General features: G+C 39.8%; 1 protein-coding gene across 1 annotated transcript in view; it reads right to left on the minus strand.

The window, feature by feature from the left end:
• Positions 1 to 10347: 10347 nt before the first annotated feature.
• The window catches only part of PTPN12 (protein tyrosine phosphatase non-receptor type 12), an 83117-nt gene continuing 70886 nt past the window's right edge, over positions 10348 to 22578 (minus strand). Inside the window, exons 13-18 of the mRNA XM_064444207.1 lie at positions 19774 to 20738; positions 16122 to 16199; positions 14697 to 14776; positions 13683 to 13713; positions 12190 to 12306; positions 10348 to 11650 (exon numbers count right to left, since the gene is read on the minus strand). Coding sequence (XP_064300277.1) covers positions 11589 to 11650; positions 12190 to 12306; positions 13683 to 13713; positions 14697 to 14776; positions 16122 to 16199; positions 19774 to 20738 — 1333 coding nt within the window. The 3' untranslated portion in view covers positions 10348 to 11588. The remainder of the gene's footprint in view (positions 11651 to 12189; positions 12307 to 13682; positions 13714 to 14696; positions 14777 to 16121; positions 16200 to 19773; positions 20739 to 22578) is intronic.

The following is a 22578-nucleotide window of genomic DNA, read 5'->3' on the forward strand; positions in this document are numbered from 1 at the left end:
AAGTATCTTACAAAACTGGGAACCTGCTTGGCAAGTTCACTTCAGCCTTTTATTACCCACAGGCAAAGTCAGTTTCCTCCTTGTACTTGCTGCAGTTCAGCTGTTCCCATCTCCTCCCAAGCTACGCGCTCCGCATTTTTCCCAACCCTGCCACACTCTCTTCTTACCACACACCAAGCAGAAACCATGATATGTTACATGAACGTGTTTTGGATCAGGTCCTCTATCCAGGCAGCTTGCTTTGCTTTTGAAGTGTTCACAAATTACTCCCCACAGATCTTGTGAACTGAGTTATGAGTAATTTTTTAATTAACTTTTATGAAAACCAACTTGCAAGTGCTTTCTCAGAAAACCCCTGATGGTATGGACTGTTCACTTCAATGGGAAATGTCGTCCTGGCTTCCTCACCAGAGCTCACAGTGATGGCTATTTTAATTCTTAAGTGTGCCTAGTGAAATACCGATCAGAAGCTACATTACTATTTTTTAAGAAAACTGCCAGCCTGTCACTGGTGGCTTCAACTCTGCTCAGAGTAATGTGGCATTCAATGGTACCAGACCCAACCTTCCTTCACTTAGAGCAAAATAATTCTGTTTGGTGCAGGCAAGATGGAAGTTTAGTAAGAGTGAAATCCTAGAAAAAGTACTAGGCTTAAGTGATATTTCAAAGTTATATTCACAGTAAAGCATATGCAGTGAATGATGAAACTATTTTGGAGGAGCAGCAAGTCAAAGGAGAGCAGCGACTGCCAATGGACGCCATGTTTTCTTGTAAGATTTTTGTTTTCTTCCTACCAACTTCTCCAGGCCTCCAGGCTCACCTGAACAATGAATACATCACTTTTTTTTTTTTTTTTTAGAGTAAAAACAGGAGGAGAGAAAGAGCGCTAAAAAATTTGAACAAGTGTAGCATAAGATCTAAAAAAACCTCAGATTCATGAACCTGATTTTTTTGGTCCTTTTGACATTAGGCCAGAGATGCAGCAGGTGGAGTACATGCTGGGATGGAACCCCGCACCAGACCATCTGGTGAAGAGTGAGCAGCCAGTGAGCAGAAAAGCTCAGCAGAGTCTTTGATACTCCATGTTTCAACACTGGGATGGATCCTCTTTGAACCAAGTCCAGCTCTTCATTTGACTTGACAGTCAAGCGCTTCATGGGACTTTGGCCTTTCTTACCCAAAAGATCAATTTTCTTACATGCCTGTGATCTTTCACACTCAGGACTGTAACTGTGGATCAAAGTGGGAGCTGCAGATGTGAAAGACAACTTCCACTTGACTCGCTGAAATCCGTGGAGTTCAGTGGTGCTGCCGAAGACAGAGCTAACCGCTCTCCTTACGAGAGCCCCAGAACTGCAAACATTTACACGCATGCTTAACTCTGCAGATGAATAGCCTCATTGAGCTCACTATGGCTGTTTACATGCATAAGTTACTCACGTAACTGTTCACAGGATTTAAGCCAAAATGCAAAACTAATTTCTTTCCTTGGCTTCACCACAGTAAGTTCTTCATACAGACACACTACATTTTCAGAGGCGAGAGTCAAGTGGTTAAAGAAATCAACTGTTACAGCAACAATTTAATAGATCAAAACAGAAGGTGTTTTCAACGAAGTCTCTTCAAGAGAAGACCGTTTACTCCAGAAGTTCAGGCTGTGAGATTTGAGCACACAAGAAAACAAGATTTTATTCACACACTCTTTTAAGACTATGAATACCAAGCTTTTGCCACGTACAGTGTTAGAGGTGATGACGTTCAGCATTTGGTACAGATCTTGAGGGTGACCGGGGATACTACGCGCTGCAATAGAGAAAACTCTTTTCTAGCTCTAGCTGATGGCCCAACACTCAACAAACCCATATTTTGATTAAGTGTATGAATTGAAATGGTCAGAAGTCATGTCAGAGAGAGCCTGGCTGTTACTGGATGTTACCAAGATTGTTACTAACCACTCTGCAGATCTTTTAACTATCAGGCTAACTTTCTAACTTAACAGGCTCAGAATATGCTGAGGGTTCCAGGAGCCCAGTTGGTGTGTTGCACTGGCTTGCCCTGACCACACCATGTCCTAATTTAATGTGTTCTTTGCATTTCACCCTGCTTTTTAGGCCACACGGCCTAACCTTCCACCAAAGCCATTTCAGCTCCTCAATTTGAAGAGCATTTTGAGATCATGTGGAAAGCCCTTCTTTGCTGAAGGTCTGCAGTAATTGCAACTTGTTTATACTGCTGAGATGTTACTTCTCCCTCAAGCACCGAGAAAACTCTCAGTCGTAGTTGCATGCAATTGTACACGCTTGCAAATTTGCTCAGTTACATGAAACCTGCATTGTCCTAAGTCCTTAATGCCTTGTTCCTCCTCAGACACCCCTTTCAAGGTGATTTTCATTTCTAGTATTTCTCTAGTCCAGCCTTCTCTTGCTTGGTTTTCTCTTTCTGGCTGCAGTGTGCAGGGGTTATGCTGCAGGCAAAAGCTTTATAGTTAGAAGCTCCCCAATGCTGTGGGCAAACCCCAGTTGCGTAGGAAGGCAACTGGGACTGCACAGTGCCTGAAGCTGTACTGACCTGGCTGGCTACCAGGATTCAGCCTGCCCCCCGAGCATACCCACATACATTCGTATCATCCAACAGGATTTGAGCTTTCTCTACCAAATCACACCTATAGCAGCAGCAGCAATAAAACCCCAGTAGCAGAGTTTGAGCACTGCCTCTTCAGCACTGCTTTTCATGCTTGGAGGTAAAAAGTTACTCAGAAAGCAAGAAAAGGCTCTGAATCCAAACAAACGGCATACCCTAGAGCCTGCAGCTGAGTGAGGCTAGTTTTGCAGTTTGGTACAGAGGACATGACAGAAGCAGGCTGTTAAAACACAGCTGCATCAGAGCACTAGTGATTGCACAGTATGTACAGACAGGTACATTCAGTGTCAAGTGCAGCTTTTAAGACTTTCAGACTGAATTACAACTCTGGTAACAAAGTGGAACCCTGACAACGCTTAACACCCAACTTTGAGAAAAGCTATGCCCTTATTTCCAGCCTGTACCTGCAGAGAACCCTATGATATAGGGGATGTACTTCTATACAGCTTATTAGAAAGTTTCCGCTTATGCTTTATCAATTTAGATAATTTTAAAGTGGTTTGCACTTAGGTTGCTATAAAAAGCCCACAAAGAGTAAATCTTGTCTTTGAGCCTCTATACACCAATGTCACGTCACATTTTTCCGCTCTGATTCCCATACCCTTCAATTCAGTCTGAGCCAACTAGGACATTGTTGTCCAGTTCTATATGTGTCGAGATAGTGGCTGCAATTAACATGTATACAAAATGGCACACTGTTTGCATGTTTTTCACAGCAAAGATTATGATAAACCTTTGCAAAAGAGTGTGCCAGAGCTTCCATACACGTATCTTAGTGGTAACATCCCAGACAAGGCTCAGTGGTCAAAATCAGTTGTGTTTTGTAGTTCAGCTGGGAGCAGGGGTGAAGCGGCTTTGAGCTAGAGGATTTTTCTTTATCTGCGTTTGAGATATTTTCACTGAGGGTCTATACACATGCTCATCCTCAAAAGGGAAGTACACTCCTGCAGTGTCTTAAACCTTCACATGCACAACTCTAAGGAATAATGTGGAAGTGAGCTTTGCACACAAACAATGACAACAGGTGAGGGGTCCCCTTGTAGAAGCTGAAATACCTCCGATTCAGCTCCTCATATTCTCCTCGACTTCTGCCATCTGTTAACTGCAGGGAACCTCTAACTGCACCATTTTCTCCCACTGATTTACCTCTTTCACTTCTCACCTTTCTACCATCAAATGCATGCTTTTGTCTTTTCTCCTCAAGTTTTTCTGCTTGCCCTCAGTTCCACCCTAACCTTGATCTCCATCTTGCTGTTGTCTTTTGCCCTTCCCCTTAAAGCTATTCTTTTCCCTCACAGTACGCTCTTCAGTCCCTGTGTGGGCATGTGCACATGGGTGAATGCAATGCTTGGGAGTTTTGCCTCCCAAAATGTTTAGAACTTGTTTTTGTTTTAATCCCCATGCTTGCTTCTTATTCCTAACAAATTCTACTATCACATAGGTGTGCTTTTATACTCCTGATTTGTCTCCTCCTGCACAAAGGTGTTACACAATTTCTTTTCCTTTTATAGACACATGGCCATCAGCTGAAGCTCCTTTTGGCTTAATCAGACCTTTTCTCCTGTTTTCCTCCTTCTACCCACATTTCTCATCGTTGTGCTTACTGCCACCATCCCAACCATCACTGATGCCTATTCCCTTCCACCTGGACTTTTCTCCAGGTGCTCTGATTTAGGCTAGTCAGATCTTGCAGGTCTTTCCTGCTGACATGTAAGATCTTATCTTCCCAGAGTTCTTGTCCATCTCACATCTCATTTCACCTTCACAAACAAAATGTCTTGCTTATACCCATAAGAGAACAGCTGCCCAGCAGACTTTTGCCAAGAGTATCATTTATCCTCATCTCACCTCTTGCTCTGCCGTTTTCCATCACACTTAACAGAACTACTTGTTTTCAGCCTCAGTGTTCTCCACACCCTTACGTTTGCCCTTCATGCTGTTGAGATCTACTTTCACACGACTGACCTGTCACGCCAGCTCCAGTTTTAAGGCCAACTTTGTACTTTCTTCCATGATGCCCCTCAAGCTTTCAAGTTTCCTTCAATCCTTCCAAATCCATTTCACTATTTATATTCCTTCTCTAAGAATTTTCCTTGATTGAGATACAACACAATCTTGTTTGGATTGCATGAGTCTTTATTTCCTATCCCAGAGTGCTATTACAGGTTCCTTTCACTCCCGTCCGTGACTCAGGGTGGGGGGAACCCATGTCCTTTTCGCTTTATACAGCCTCTAGCGCAATGGGTCCTGGTTAGAAGCCTGATAGATTTTAGTGCAGTCCCCTAACCCAAGGAGTAATCAACACCATATGCAAACACCTTGCACAATTTCTAGGTCCTACATGAGAAGGGCAAGTATAAAGAATATATATGCAACCGATGGACAAATATTTTAGAGAGAAGATAAGGAGTGAGTAGCACAAAAGTTACCTCAGCTTGAGGAATTTAATAACCAACCTGTGCTGGCCACCAACACAGCAGCCGTCAGGTGTTTTCCGTGAGGCGGTGGGCCCAGAATTCCGCTGCCAGCCAAGGCAAGGTGCCTTCCCCAGGAGGGATTGTTACGCTCTCAGTTCAGAAGTGCTAAGTTTGGACTGAAGGTATATTCCTCACCCATATGACAAATAATTCCATGGTCATGGCTCAAGTGTATTTACTTAAAAACCGTTATCTCCCCTGCTGCAAGATTGCTGGTTTCTAAACATCCAGTGCTCCTCCACTGTCTCCCCTGCTCGCATTTGACCTTCCTGCCCACTACTGCTTTACTGATTTACTAGTAAGGGCAGAGAAACTGCTCTTTAGTGCAGCTAAATAAGAACAACTGTTTTGCCAGACATACTTGATGTCATATGGGAGATGAGAAACAGCAGACTGACACCTAACTGAAGTTAGATCAGCCCACATTTATACCCCAGCCAAGAGAAGCGTGTTCAAACCAAAAACAGTTGCTTTGGGAAAACATGCAGCTTTCCATCAGCTGCCTTCTACCTAGGATTCATATGCAACTTCTCAGCCCATAAGCCAAATAAATTCATTTTTAGGTTAACTTGATACACTGGAAAAACAAGAGAATAAGAAAAAAAGTCACTGCATGATCATTTCAGGTATTTACACTTTGTACTTAAACATCGTTTAGGAGAAGGCGCGCTCTGCTCTCTCCAGTTTAGAGCTGCCTGAGTGAGAAATAATGGTTGGGGGGAAAAGAATAATAAAATAAATGCTGTTAGGATACAGAGTGCAAATTTTCTATTTAACTCATTTCATAGTATTTATCTGTTGACTTGATATTATATTACACACAAAATACAGTATATTCTCACAACCTAAATGTCAACCCTCTAAAAGTCTGAGTCATGTTCCCATACCAATTCTAAGCTAGAGATCTAGCCTATGGGGCCAGCGAAAGGGAGGATTCCAGGTGGGACTGTTTGCAAGGTAAGGTTTGGTAGAAGAAAGCATTTGCACTTTTGAATTTGATCCATTTTCACCCATCGTTGTCTAAATAAGAGTTACTAACCTGGCCACCAAGGCTCAGTACCAAGACCAGGTGGCTGAAAGAAAGAGAACACACAAATGCAGATGCAAGATTTAGTCAAAATAAGATTTGGCACAGCAAAATACCCAACAACTAAAATCAAGACAACTATTAGAAAAAAAAGGTACTGTTCTCACGGTAGTTGGAAATAAGTGAATTAGAAGAAAATGCTGAGTCAAGAGAGGAGGTGGGGGGAGGAAGAGCCGGGAACATCCACGGAGGAAGCAGCAGTGGGGCAGGGGCAGCTCCTGGCACAGTCCTGCAAGCAGCCAGCCAGAGCGGCACAAACCCAGCCTCTGACCGTGCGTTACCGACCCCGCCCCGGGCAAGACGACAGGGCTACGTGACAGGGCTACATGGCTTCATATGCTCCTGTAACAGGTTACATAAATCGGGTGAGCATTCCATCAGGCACTGTATACTTGAGGGATGATTGTTACCAATACAGTCTATTGACCTGCAAACATTCCTGTTATGGGAGAGGAAGAAAATACTTTCCGTTAAATATATCAACATAAATACATAGTTATTCAACTAGTCAGACAAATTCAGTTAGAGCTGTGCATTTATTATTGCCTAAAAGACACTGGTTTGCCTCTGGGTAGTATTCACTGTGGAAATACTCTGTATTAAAACTTAAGTTCATCAATTTCAAGTAACTTGCTGTATTACAAAGCCAGTGTGCATCCATAACTACTTACTGTGACTTGTTCAGACTTTGTTTTTTAAGGTTAAAACTGATCTTTAGTGCCCCTTGTGCTCCCTCCTGAACACACGGCACAGGCAGCGGTCCTGCCTTTCCGTCCTTGCCACTCAGAAGTGCCATCCAACTACGCTGACTAGATCTCAGAGATACTCTTCCTCTTCCACCCTTACCACTGCTCCTCTGTTGCCTTTGCGACTCATAAGCCCTTTCACTCCAGTGCTCTGAAAGCCAGCAAGTCAGTTACTAAACTCAAATTACATTATCAAAGTTCTTTATTCTTTTATTCCCCTGCTGTAAATACAAATCAGCACAGACAAAAATAGCAACAAAGCCTTTATGCCTGGGTCATTATACCTTAGGATATCCTTGCCAGTGTTTGCAAGCTTTTCTTAACCCAACTGAACGGCCAGATCAGACCAGGAGAAAGTGTCTTGTTTGCAGTGTGCTCTGTGTGGTCCAAGGCTTATCACCTGCTTAACACCGACAATCCATTCCCTCCTCCTTCCAGCCAGAAAGTCTAAAGCTTAGCTCTCATTTCTTCTGTGATCTAGGAGCAGAAAAAATGTTTTCAGACTGCAAATAATAAAAATGAAAAAGCAACTTTTATATTGTTTTCTTCCTGGATGCCACTCATGATCTTCACTTTCCACCAGGTTTATTCCCTTGCTTCAACAGTCATAACTCTTCTGACCGATTGTCATCAGAACATCCTAACCATCTTACGTTAAGAAGATGCGTTAATCAGGAGTTGATTAAATTATGAATGGCTGCAGCTGGGTAGTGGGTGGTCTGCCTGGCAGTGGGCCAGAGTCCCAGAAGTGTCCAGGCTACACAAAGCTTCCCTAGTCTCAACTCTGCCTTACAACCACCCTCTTAACCTTCTTTATCAATCCTTACCACCCCTCCTTAGAACCATCTTCTCAATCCTCAGGTATACTGAAGAGCAGATGCTCTAAGACACAGTCATGGCCCAGCTCTTCCTTTGCAACCCAAAGCCTCTGCTTGACTTTGATGAAAGTGGCTTTAATTGCTGTACGACACTCCTTCCACATCCACCAGATAGTACTGCACTGTTGGTGACAGTGTTATCAAGTATGTGAAAAGCACAATGAAATAGATGAGATATGTTATTAAGTGACCTTGAGACAGACCAGCAGCGGTAAGGTACCACTACTCCATTAGAAACACAGAAGTTGTATTTAGGATGTACTACAGTGTAAGTCACCACTTCATACCAAGTGCTATGTGGCACAGTGGGAATTACAACCTGAAACACACAGTTTAATCCTCAACCACAAATATTTAAGTGTTCAATTGTCAGAAGACTGTTTAAAGACAGTATGATCTACAGCTAAAAGCAACTACTGCAGCAGCATGGCGTTATCACGCTGCCCCGGTCACTGTGTTGCACTTGGTCTGCATTCATTCTTTGCAAAATTTGTCTCCAAAGAAACCCAATCCAAGATTTCAACATACAAAATCCTAGAGGTGATTCTTTGAGATTTTTCACTGTTCTGCAGTTTCCAAGTTAGAAACTTCAAGGAAATTTACATGTAAATGCAGCAGGCTTTCCTAACAGATAAATAAGAAATAAAAACACTAAAGTAATGCTCTCATCACTAAAAAAGTAGAAAGCTACCTGCCAAATCAATACAAAACCTAAAACATGCTGCATAATAGAGATGAGCAACAATACTAGTCGAGGTCAGCTTTCTTCTGAGACTCCACAGTATTTACACTTCTAAAACATGGAGAACTCATTATTTGTTCAATATTAATACATTTAGGACAATTTAATAAATGGAATATTAGAATACCGTAGGAACAAGCAAGCCAATGCAGTGGTTATTAATAAGAACAGCTGGGCTGAATGGTGTTACTGGCTCCCTGCTATAGCGATCAAGTCAACTGTATGGCTGATAAAAGCTGCACTTCAGAGACTCAAGTTGAAGACTGCTTTCAGAAAATATGTGAAGACTGGAGCTAAATGAAAGGAATGACTGTCTCATGATTTATTTCAATATAGACCAAGTAATTTTATATGGATAGATCTATATTCGCTGATAATCTGCAAACTAGTGCAATATTATAAACCCCTTTAGTTTCAATTTCAAATAAACCACAGCAAAGAAAGGTCTTGCTTTTTTGAAGAAGCTGTTAGACCGGAAAACATTTCAAAGTTATGATGTGAAACTACCCAGCTTGCAGCACCCAACCGTGTGCTTATCTCTGTACCACCCACAAGTGTGGATACAGAAGGTAATGACATCAGGCAGGTTTTGCCTTGCACTTAAAACTGTCAATTTACCTGAAATAAAATAGGTGGAAATAGAACACTCAGATGAATGTAAGCAGACAACAGAGAGCTGTAAAACAGGTCTGTCAAAGGATACAGAAAACCAGACAGGACAACTGGAGTTTCATATTGCTAAAGCAAAGAAAGGCCAAGAACTTTCTGTGATTAACTCAGTCTGGAATACCATCCAAATCCGTGCAAATCTAAGGGAAAAAGTATGAAACTGGATGCACTTTAATTAAACATTACCAGATGGCCTGTATATAGTACACAGATTTTTGTCAGCCTCGTTCTAAGTGAAATTCAAACATGGAAAGCAGAAAACCTACAATCTGCCCAGTCCTATGTGTTGGTAGAGAAATATGGAAATAATTCTTAAAAAGTATACCCAAAACTATTTGGAAGTTTTCTTATTTAACAGTCTTTTCAAAAAGTTACAACGATTTGGGCTGTCCAGCAGCAATGACAGCCCGTTGTGCATTACAAAAACCACAGGAGGTCCGCAGGAGTGAAAGTCTAAGCTAATCATCTTCAATGCAAGGGAAGGGGAACAAAGTTCAGGCCAACTTTATTCTGCCAACTGCAAGACATTCCAGCTGTCTGAACTGTTTACAATGCAGGAATCTAGCTGATAGAGGTTATCCCAAATGGCATACATCATTGAATTATTTATTTTTAAACAAATAATTGCAAAGCTATAAATATTTATCTTAACTTCCCATAGATATAGTGCATACAGTTCTTTGAAAGAGCTCCCCAGCTAGGCAGCCTGTCATGTGTACCAAACGCATGGCGATTAATCCACAGTCAGAGACAGTAATTGCAAGCTACGTACCTTTCGGAAGCTATAACAGGGCTGCTCTCTGGGCATTAGCTCTCTTTTAGCAGAGAGGCCCTGAAGGTACAACTAGTAAATTAGACCTAATGCCTCCATGGCTAAAGTTCAGCTTAGTAGATAGTTTCATTACCTAAAATAAACGTTTTTCCTCTAAACATTCTTCTTCACTTCTCTGGCATTATTGCTAGCTTTTAAAGCAGTTATGACAAGTAAGGTCCTGAGGGTCACTATTTTGTTCAAGTATGAGATCTATAAGCTAAGCCACGCTGCCGTCCTTCACTCTAGTTTGCTTCTGAATACAGTTTTTTCCCTAAGAGTAAAAACACCCATAGCGAGATTTTGACTTTCTTTAATTTAAAGATTGTATTACAGAAAAGTTTAAGTAAGGAATCCTTATAAGGATTAACTCTTGACATAATATATTGCCAAGATACAGTGTAGCTGCAAGGGCTCTATGTGAACCTTCATATAAGTTGCTTTCTTACATACACAGTTGCTGAACAGCAAAAATGGTCTTTACCATTTGTAAGAGAAGACAGTGGTATTTAAACAGTCCTTTTACCAGTGTGTTCTGGTTTTCCCGAATTAGAAACATGCCATATTAAAACTGTAAACCCCTATTATACAGAAAGTCAATAGAGATGAATTTTCTAAAGATTGCAACTGATGAAACATTAAAATGAAAACTAAGGAGTGTCGATTATGTAGAACGGTTTCTCTTTTACTGGCAGGTCAAATATACTAGAAACATACAAATATTTTTGATAACCTAATTCCAGATGAACTCAAAACACTGAAGTAACATACACAGGCTAAAAGAATTCAATACTGTTCCAAGGCACTTACTGAATCTCCATGACTAGATGAAAACCAGAACAAATCAGGTCTGACAATTAAACTGTATATAATATAAAAATAACCTTTTGCTTACAATTTACAAAATGTATTACAATCTTTATCTCTGCTAACCTGCAATTCTGGCTGTGTGTGTCCAGCAATTTTTGTAAAAAACCCCAGAAACTATTTTCTAAAACTTCAGGGCAAATAATTTACAAATAAGGTACACAAAAATTTAGATCATGCAGAGATTTCTTACATCTTCTGTTAATATTTTATGATTGCAACTTTATCAAATTATATACTTGCCCTGTACATATACAAAATAACGCATACATGGTAATCAAACATTAGCAAAAAGTAGTCCATAAACACAATCTGTCAAAAGTATTACTATATTAACATATGTCTACAAGCAGCGTGTAACAGGGTTAGAAGACATTAAGGCAATAATACTTGAAGTTACAAAATAAACCATATGTAATACTTTCTCCTAAGTGTAATAAGGCAGGTAGATGGCCCCAGCAAAAAGTTAAGTTGTAATACTGGAATCCACTGTTGTGAACAATGTTTAAGATTTTGCATGGGATGTACTGTGAGAGTGTACCATTTGGTAGTTAGATCTACACTGCTGTGTTAGTCGCCCCCCAGAAAAGTGGAATACTATTTTTCTAGTTCTCAGTGGCACTTGAGTTTTCCAGTATAATTTATTGATAGTATGTCCATTGGTTCTTGGATCATGTCCATTCTGAAGGCGGCTCTCTTGGTCCTCTGGGCTTTCCACAGCGGTTGCCAAAACCTAAGGAAAGAAATGTATTTAATACTTCTGTCCCCTTGGACAACGCAATCTCACAGATGTTGGCAGCAATCACAAGAATCGCTGAGAGACATGCTCCAGCTCTTACGGAATAGCTTTATTCTCAGGGCTAGAAAAACAGTTTTGTAGCATTAGGAGTTCTAAAGGCATTATGGCCATAGCAAATACAAACATGAAGAATTTGTATGTAATTATAGTTCACTGTTTAAAACCTCACTGGGAAAGTACCTCTTAGTAAACACAGTATTTGTTATCATTTATTGATTTTTTTTTCCTTCTCTGTGTAGCAATGCAGTTTTCTCAGGTATTATTCCTGAAAGTTTTCAGTGCTCTACAGAAATTCTATCCCATTTGACTAATTCTCTAATTCATACACTCTGTAAAACAAAGTGAAGAATGAACTGGGTTCTGCACCTCAGCGAGTTGCAGGGAGATAGTAGCAGCAGCTATCCAGGCTAGTACTGTTAATGAATCTTCTGTTTAAATATCTAGTGATTATGTTTTGAATGAATTGTCATTACCGATATCTGTTACTTCTGCAGGAAATTCTGTAATTTGACCTCTTGTATCAGTGGAACCAGAAAAAGAAATCTGAGGTAAAAGGTCAGTTGGTGTTTTGTTGCTCCTTTCAGGACAATCTGGAAAACACATACACATCTGTTACTGTAACGCTCATTTAGTCAGCACTGTGTGAATGCTACTTTTAAGTACAGCTCAGTCCAGAACACAACTTGCATCGAATATCTTTTACAAAATTTAAAGCCAATTTCTCATTTCTTAAAAAATATGCTTCAAAATTGTTTATGAAGCTGATGTTCAATAACAGTGACACATTCCTGTTCACCAAATATGATTTTTTTTTTTAAAAGTTCTTATGGATATTTAAAATCCCATGTAGCACCTATTTATAGCAAGAGCTCACAGTACCATTTAATATATCCCTATAAATGCATCTGTTCATGTTCTTTCTAAACTAAAGGTGCTTAAGAAGACATAAGTAACTATGTGTTGCGTTACTTGTATAATCACTGTACTAGCGTATCTGTAGTATTTCTGAAAACTGATTTACTTAAAAAAATCTACCAGGTATTTAACATGCAGCTCCGAATGGACTGTACAAGCCCGTTCAAGCATACACAGAAGATACAAGGCAGACATAAGCTTACAGCTGAAGCAGGTTCCTGCAAAGTTAAACATCAGCTGATCTACACTTCTTACTGAAGGCTTTTTAGATTATCAAAAATTAATGACTTCGGTAAATATGCAACAGGAATACGTATACATATGTATACACTCACACACATAACTGCTGTACTTTTCATGTTTACTCCTGTTTTTATGACATTACAGAAATTAATTCACTAACTTTTACCATTTCTATTGCAATAACATGGGAAAGTTCTAATTATGCTGAATATTTTTACTGTAATATGCATTTAAAGTCAGTATTTTTGGTCTTCATTATTTTAGCATACCCAAAGTTTTATATGAATTTTTATATCAGATTTGTAACTTGCTTCCTCAGAAAAACCTTAGAAGCTTCAAAACCAGAAGGCCTTTTCAGAAATGCCTTTTCAGAAATGCCAGTGCTTTGACAATATACTTAGATATCTTCAGAGCAAAAGCCAAGTTTAGACAAATTTTTGTTCAATAGAAAAAACATTCTGCAGTAAGAGATGGGCTTGTTGCAAGACTACTGTAGTTTTTAGAGACTTGCCACTGAAATTAAAGCATCGTGAGTTGGAAGTGGCTTTTGAAGTAATCATATGTATATATTGATTTCAAGGTTAGATCATGAAATGTTTCTGAATTTCCAGGAGAAAAATTTCTCCCTGGTATTTTCTAATCTTCTAATAAAAATACTCCCAAAAGACATTATCAGTTCAAATGGTATGGTTACTTGAACTTGCCACTCTTACGGGGTTATTGGACAGATTAACAAGTGCAAAAACCCACCCCTTCTCATATTTAAAAAAAAATAAAAATTAAAAAAAAAATCTTTTCCATCGCTTACCAGGTAGTACAGGTGAAGTTGTTTTCAAACCCTGTTAACGAGAAGTATTTAAAATAGTTCTGTAAAATGCTTCCAAAATACTAAAAGAACACCAGAAATTTATGATGATAAAAACATCTTCAAAAAAATATACACCATCCATGGAAATATCTACTTGCTACTGCATTTCTGACTTGCTGTAACACTGGCAAAAAATGCTACAGTAGTTAATAAAGAATTTACTATCAGAACCTCACTTAATATTTAATAAAAAGTTAAAATTGTCAAATTACAAATTATTTGCAAAATTCGGTGTTTAGTTCCCATGCTAAATTTACAGTCGCTGAAAATTCACATCTATCTTTTTTCTGTCAATTTTTTAAGTGGTGTGTAATTGTGGCTGTAAAGTGTCTTGGGGTGCATGAAAAGAGGCGTGCGTGTAAAGAGGATTTATATGCTTTTGAAGTTTTGCCAGCTTTTTATGCCAGATGACTTTGAGCAAATAGGAGACTGATGTGAAAACTGAAATCTGAGGGGCAGAAAAAAGGGTTTGTTTAAAATATGGATAAGGAAAAATTTTTATCAGGCAGTGAAACAGGTTGCCCACAGAGGATATGAAATCTCCATTTCTGGATGTTTTCAAGGCCCAACTGGATAAAGCCCTGAGCAGCCTGGTCTGAGACCCTGCTTCATACGGCAGGTTAGACTAGAGACTGCAATTCTCCTCCTGCTTGAATCAGCCTATGATCAACTACTACGGGCAGACAGCAAGCTCCATAAAAACAGCATATTTAAAAGCCATAATTTAAGATATATTTAAGATAAAAGTATTGCTGAACTTAGAAAACTAGATAGTTTTCTTGGAAATTAAAAAACGCCCTTAACATCAGTTCAGCAGCTCAGGCGCAGGAAAAACTGGCTAGCTGTAGATGATCAACAGCTGTAACTTTTCACAAGTATGTATTTTGCTTTTTCTTGTAGCTCCCAACTGAACTAGATATGACTGATTAGTACAGACTTGTCTTCTATACTTACTGCTTGTTCAGGGCGATGCTGATCACGCAATATGCTCCATTCAGACTGTGCAATCATAACTGGCTTCGGCAAGGGTGTGCCTAGGGAAAATTAAGTCAAACTCAACATACTTGAGTTCTCTCCATGATGCAGCATTAGAAATGTGCTATAAAGCAACTTTTTTTAAATGAAGTGCTTGTAATAATATGAATCTCTTTTTTACAGGAAGAGCTTTCAAGATAAGGGAAGACTCCACAACATAATTCAAAACACAAGACTGCAGTGTTTCCATTGTGGACACTCCTTTCCTTCATTTGGGGCGTTCCTAACCAATAGGAGAATTAGCTTTTTCAATAATGTTTTTCAAATTTTGTTATAACAGCTGTGCAATAAGAATAGATCTGAAAAAGACATACTAAGTAAAGAAAACACAAGTCAGGACAGCCATACCTGTCCTTTACTGACATGATACAAAAACACAGTCAAAAGTGAAGTGCTTTCAGTGATTCCAGTCCCAAAGATATTTTTTCAGTGGTTTTTTTTCTCCCCAAGAAAAAAAAGTCTTGGATTCTTACATTCTCACAGAAGAAGCTGCAAGTGCATAATATCCAAAGAAAGGATCACTTTGACTCTGAGCTACCTAGACTTATGATGCTCAAGGGACATATTTACAGAACTTCAATGTTTTTATGCTGAAAATATCCATACTACTTTGGCCAAACATTTTTGTAAGTTCACAAAGTGACACTAAACAAAAGCCTCAGTAAATAACTACACCACACTAGGTTTTTTGGAAGATACCAAACATTGACCTAATTTATCACTTCAATTAATCATTTTTGTATTCTGTCATTCCTGGCTTAAAGAACGAAATATGAAGATATAAGCACATCATTTGTAAGGTTCAGTTTTCATTTTTTAGTTAACCTTTTGATACAGGCAAAGAGTCAAGTATGTTAAACTTAAATGAACTGGGCTTGTTCACTAGACGCAGTACAGAATGAGGTGTCATCGTCTTTCCTTTGCCCAGGACAGGAGAATCAGATACGCACTATTCAAGTGTTTTTCCTATTCCCTACCTGGGAGCAGCAGGAAACTACCTAAAATAGCTGGGGAATCCCCTAACTGTATTGCATTTCCCCATTGTATCTCATTTCCATACCCTTCATATTGAAAACCAGCTCCACTAAAACCAATACTGAAGTCTCCAATATAATTAGATATCATGTAACAGCATGCTTAGTCAGGAAATGAGCAATAATTTGACTGTGTACAAGGGCTTATGAAAGTTAAACCTCAAAATAAGCCATTACACACGCTAGATTTCATTCCATTTTACAATTGGCTCCAACACTAAGATCAACCAAAAAGCAGGGGCATTCAAATACAACACTGGAATGTATTTCACATATTCCTCCCAGTTAACACAAAACATGAAAAACTCACTCTGTTCACTTGCTAATACAAATGATTCTGGTGTTCTTTCTGGGAGCGGGGGAGAGGAATCTTCACTAGTATCAGCATCTAAATCAAATAAGACATATAAGTTAAAAACACACGTTCTCCTCCGAGATTTTTAGTAGTTGATCTTTTGATACATGAGATCATCCTAAACTTTGTATGAAATTTAAAACAAAAGGAGAATTTGGTCTAAATGTTACAAACCATTTTGTTTTACCATGCTAATGCCTTGGGAGCAACTCCATGCTAACAACACTATTTTCACATGAAGGGGGCTAAGAACCAGTTTGTATGTGATGGAAGAAAGGAAAGTAGAACACATTTTCAGTCTAAATCATTTGGAGAAAAACCCTCACCAACTCCAGTGAATACTTTTTCTTCATTCTTTCAGAATGAAGACTCTTCCAGAGTATAAGCAGGATTAACAGCCTGCACTGGAGAGGTATCATTTGCTTCTTGAACAAGTAACTTGCCAGTAACTGTACCCACAGTAGTTATGGTAATTTAATTGCAGTTCATTACCTGTCTGTATGCAGCCACTGCAAGGCATAGTTAAGATCATTACAACACACTGGAGTCTTGAACTCTTCTGCAGATACTGGAAACTATACAAAGTTGGTGCCTACTATCGGAACCACTAACGAAGCTCCCAAACCATGGTAAGAAGCTTGTTGAACATATGTATGAGATCTTCAGCTGTGCTAACAGAAGTAACTTACTGTTGATGAGAGGCGATTTTTATTTTTTCCCAAGTGGCTCTAACCATACTTACTTCTGAAGTCAGTACAGCAGAGCTAGATTGCATGGTGCAAGGACATTAAGCAATTCCTGGAAACGTGCAAGGAAACATTCAAGGTGAAGTTGGACAAGGTTCTGAGCAACCTGATCTTGTTGAAGGTGTCCCTGCTCACTGCGGGGGCCGTTGGACTAGGTGGCCTTTAAAGGTCCCTTCCAACCCACACTATCCTATATTTCTCCGTACGTTGCTTTTCAGGACTGCATCATGCAACAGTAAGTTCCAGGGAAGCTCCACATGAACCACTTCTCTAAAGCCCTAAGTCTCAGTTTTCCTTCCCAAATCCATCTCAGGGCCCACCAGGCCAGCTCCCACGCCAGTTAAACCTTGCACTAGACTGTTTACCAGCCAGAAGGGTAAATAGAAGCCAGAGGAGATGGCTACCTTTGTTGCCAGTAACACACCCTGTGCCCGGTCCACTCCCCCATGCCTCTCGAGAGTGTACTAACACAAGCTGCTCTGGCAGCAAAAGCCCCACTCCTGCCTGCTAAGGAATTTGGAGTAGAAATTAAAGGTTTAAAACAATTCAAAGTAGCTGCTGCCCTAAGAAGTCTCATCTGACAACTGTATCCTACACAAGATTCATAAAGAGATTAAGACATGTTTCAACTACTGAAGCCACGAAGCTTGCCCTGCCAACGTGCCAGCAGCAGGGGCAGGAACTCCATCACATTTTACAAGTCACTGTTCAAAGTGACTTCGCTGAGGCCTGCTCCATCTCAAGTTTACTACACAGCATAAGAAAACCTTCCTTTATTGAAACAGTCTCTGTAAAATCAGCAAATGAAGTCACTATGGAGTATGGGCTAACTGAAAGGGGTTTTTTGGGGTTTTATTTTAGTTTGGGGTTTGTTGTTGTGGGGTTGTCGTTTTGGATTTTTTTAACCTCAGGGTACAACCTACTTTTCACTTCATTTGAATTAAAAAGGATTTAATTATGTGGTAAGATCATGCACACCAACAGTTATGGTTAAGCAACCGGGGTGCTGGTAAGTTCACAGGCACGCTTCCCTGATGATTGTACATTCCTGGCTTCAGGGAAAAGAGTCCTGAACAAGTATGAAAATGGAAAAGCCACTGTAAAACACTGGTGCAGAGCGATCCAACCCTATATTCTTGAGTCCAAGATGGATTACAAGACCTACAAGCTGAATATAGAATGGGAAGTGTTCACTCTCATACAAAAGGGAACAGATACACCCCTGATAACAAAAGATAAATTACAAAAAAATTTAACATTTTAAGCCATTCCTGTGAAACCAGCAACATAAGGGCAGCACAAAGGCTGTACTGTTATTTCAGGATGTTTCTGATATGTAGTTACATGAAACAAATTCTTGAGTCACATTTCTCCCATTCTTTATCACATTTATGACATATCACTTATTTTATTTGCATGTTCTTAAAACATCTATATAGAGAGATGTGTAGAGAGTTAACGATTTTCAAACACTGATAAACGATGATTGCCCTGGGAAAGAAGGAAAAAAGCCTGGCCAAAAGCAGTGCTGGAAAAGTACTACAACATGCAAATCTACCAAAAACAAATCCAAGGAGGGTGCTTGATATAAATATTGAAGTAATTATGTCATAAAGGTCTGTCTTTGCTATGCAGAGCATTTTTGAAGTGTCACAGGGTTAAACACACACATGTATGTGCAAGTACTGTTTTGTGCATATACATAATATGACAAAATCTATAGAAACAGGTAGTTTTTAAAGCTGCAAAACAGTTCACATTTCTGAATATGAATTTTGGTGAAAACTTAGTTCACAAAGCAATATTTTCAGTACAGCAGGTTCTGCATCTTGCATCGTACACTCTGCCCCATTTCACCTCAGCAAGTCACGTAGTCTGTGCGCTCCTCAAGCGAGGCCATCACTGCAAGGAGCTCCTAGTACAAGGGTCTGATCTAAATACAGAAGCTCACGTCCTCCTTTCAGCTCCACAGCCTTACTACACACTGCGTTGGACTTTGCACAGGCAGTTGCCGAGGCCTAATTTGTTCTTCCCAGCTATGTCCTCCATCTGACCTAAGTGTGCCAGCCTGACAAATCTGAAACTGCACATTTTAGGACCCTTTTGCCTTCCATAAGTGCTGTTGTAACTTTTTGCAGAAGCAGCCTTGCAAACTTTCCTTGCTCAAAAAATTCCAAAAAGCAGTAAAAGATTAAGTGCAACTGAATAATTTTCAAAGCACTACTAAAACAGAACTTGGACTTTAGAAGAACAGCAATATTACTTTGTCCCCCTGGCCATGTACAGCAAAAGAGGAAAGCAAAGCTAAATAGTTACAATGCTATTGAAATGCAGGAGCCAAATCACAGAACCATTAAGGTAAAGACCTCTAAGATCACCAAATCCAACCATCAACAGTATCATGAGCGACTTCAAGGACTGATACAGTAATAGAGGTTACATCTACTTTTTTAGGACCAGCACATCAACCAGTAAGCATGAATGTGATGTGTGCTTGGACAAGCCTGTTTAAAACTCAGACTACTCAAAGCTACCGTTTTTATAGGCACTTCCATGAAATAGGACATGGAAAAAAAAAGGGCCAACCAATAAGATAGAAACCTGCAATTAAGAATGCATTCACACCTCGCGATAAAGCTTTTGAAGCAGCTTATCAAGGTCTGTAGTAACAACAGTGTAACAGACATAGCATACACGCAAACCGAAAACTGGGAGAAAGAGCTGCACGCTTTCTGAAGCTGCCATGCCACAGGGTTTAAACTTATGTTTACAAAACTGCACTGTAAAGAAATTTACATTGTCCAACTCTAAAGATGCAACCAGGTTAAAGAGTAGTGCTTCTGAACCACAATGGAACCTACCTTTGCTATCTTCAGGAAATGTTACAGCTGTTAAGTCTTGCCTAGCAATAGACATTGGCAATACTTTTCTGGCAGACATGTTTTCAGTATTAGTGGCAGCAGAAACTGTGGCACTTGCGGTTGAAACATTAGATGCGCTTTTGCTCATGGCTCCGTCAAAGTTCATCTCATCTGTGTCAGAATCATCTGAATGAAGAGGATTAGTAAAACAGAGGGGTGCTCGAACAGAGATAGCAGTATGATCAACATTATCACTGGAAGGATGTTCAACTGTGGTGTTTGATACCAGAGAGAGTGTTTTAACACCATGACATAAGATGTCTGAAGACATGTCTTCAGACACTGATGTACGCAGTGCATTTTCAGGCCCATGCAGTGACCATGTGGCATGTCCCTTTTCTGTCAGAGGCAGACGATCTGGCCTTGGTGGAGTATCAGCAACCTGGTGACTCTGCAGACTTTCTGGTGAAGGTATTAAGGCTGTGCTAGACTGTGGCACGCTGCGTTCCATACATGAGTTTTGAGAAGCATCTACAAATGAATCCCCTGAAATCTGTTCCTGTGGCTTAAAGCTCTTGTCAATTACACAGGATGGCAGAGGCTTAATTTTAATTGCATGTCCCCTGTTCAACAGGGAGTTCCCATCAAAGCTTCGTGGTCCCTCCTGAAGAGGTACCTTCTTGATTTCAAAACTTAGGTTGCGCTCCAGCCTTTTCTCTGCACGTTCACTGGGTTCATTCTTCCCTGAATGTTCTGTTGACTTATTATAATTCTCATTGAGGTCTGTTGAATGCTCTGATGAAACCACGTGCAAAACTGGCTTTGGATGGTATCTGTCATTGTCCTGCCACACAGTAGTGACTGTTGGATAAGCTGATGGGGGAGATGGTGTTAAGATTGGTGGTACTGGCTGAGGCTCTGGAGGCTGCAAGATTTCTTCTTTAGCATCTCCTTCTACAAGGCAACTGCAAAAAACCCAAAACACAATTGTGTAAGTTGTCTGTATTTTGACAATATTTTAAATATCTATCCATCTCTGCAGTAGTAATGCTTTCATACCAATACTGAACTCCAAGCAGAGCTTCCACTGCATACAGACAATGGTTACAAAATATGACTAATGGGGTAGGCAAGAACGAAGTCAACACACTCAAAACATCTTTCAGAGTATCACAAAGACATGCATTCAGGCTACAACTAATCCTCATTGATAGTTCAAAGATTGTTCACATCCTTTCCCAGAAGCATTTTTTCAAAGGCTCTGTGAGAAAGGCCCTCTTGTGGCAGGATTTCAGTACTTTTCTGCTTTCTTCTTTCTTAAGTAGTGACTCAGAGGAACTTGACATAAAGAAATCAATCTTCAATGAAGGCAAGAAAAAAATCTTTAAAAAAAACCCTTACAGGCCTGCTTAATACCAAATACCTTCCTTGATTTTTATTTTTCTGCACATGACCAGGAGGATTTTATTTTTATATTTGTGTATTTAGTAGTTTCTCCATAGGTGTAAGGCTAATGATGCAGATCAAATTTAGCTGACATGAGCTGCACACTGTATAAAAACTGTTCACAGTAGAATATATGATCCAAATTACAGTGCATATTAGTGACCCCACAGCACTTACTACAGTTCATCTTAAGCTACTTTAAAGGAGAAGCTCTTCAAGCATATGGTTAAGTCACTTTCAGATTAGACACAGAATATTTGACTACAAACACTTTGCACCAGTGACTAAGGTCTTGTCTACAAATAAGAATCAGGCATTTTCATGCAGAGCCTTTAAAAATATTTCCTTTCATTATGTAAAAGTAGTAACAGAGTAACAACTGAAGTGCAAAACAAATGTGTGACATGAACAGAAATACAATGAAATAATTTGAAGAAGTTATACTTTCAATCCAGACAGATAAAGCACAATGGACTACGGTTTGCAAAGGACTGTGATTTGGTCATAGAACTTGAGCTGACAAACCAGCCCATTTTATGCACAAAGCTCAGATCACTTCCTAGTGCTGGCAGAGATGTCCTTCATGGGGAAATAATAAACGCTCTATACAGGCTAGCACATAATGTCCAAGTTCATGATATTTAGAAGACAGATGCTCCCATTCCCCCACCATGTCAGGGGAACAGACAGTTCCCAGGGTCAGAGAGTTGTTACTGACAAGTTCAGGTGGTCCCAGCACCAAAATAACCTGTACAAGCAGGAGTCAGCCAAATCCTTGTTTGTATACCTCTAGGTTTTTTGGTATAATCTATGTCAGAGGCACCATAAATCACACAATCCCAGCTCTGCAGCAGGAGACTTGGAACATTCCCTTGGAGATAAGGTTATAGCAGGACATTCTCTTCCCTTGAAAATGGAGCCACCAGTAGACCTTGGACTGTACCTTCCTTTCACAATCCAACATCCTGAAGAACTGAATCTCTTTGGAAGAATGTTCACAGTACTCTTATGGAATAGAATTTATTTGCAAATTAATTCAAGGCTACACTTCAAAAGCCAGAAAGCAGTGGCTTCCAAAAAAAGCAAACACACTTACTACCTGCTAGATGACAGACCACTGTGACAGCACTCTCCTGCTGCATTTGTGTAAAAACTGGGAGAACACAGCATATCTGGCAGGTCTGGAAGGTGTGCCAGCAGTAACTCCCATGTTGTAAGGACCAGCAGGATGATATGCAGAGTATATTCCCCAGGCCCTGTGCTTTCAGGCTATTCAAATGGAACTTCCATGATAGCAGTAGTAGTTAATCATGCATTACTAACTCAGATGAAGAATGAGAATGAGATAGTATTTGTATT

Source organism: Phalacrocorax carbo, chromosome 1 (assembly GCF_963921805.1).
Source record: "Phalacrocorax carbo chromosome 1, bPhaCar2.1, whole genome shotgun sequence".
Classification (NCBI taxonomy): domain Eukaryota; kingdom Metazoa; phylum Chordata; class Aves; order Suliformes; family Phalacrocoracidae; genus Phalacrocorax; species Phalacrocorax carbo.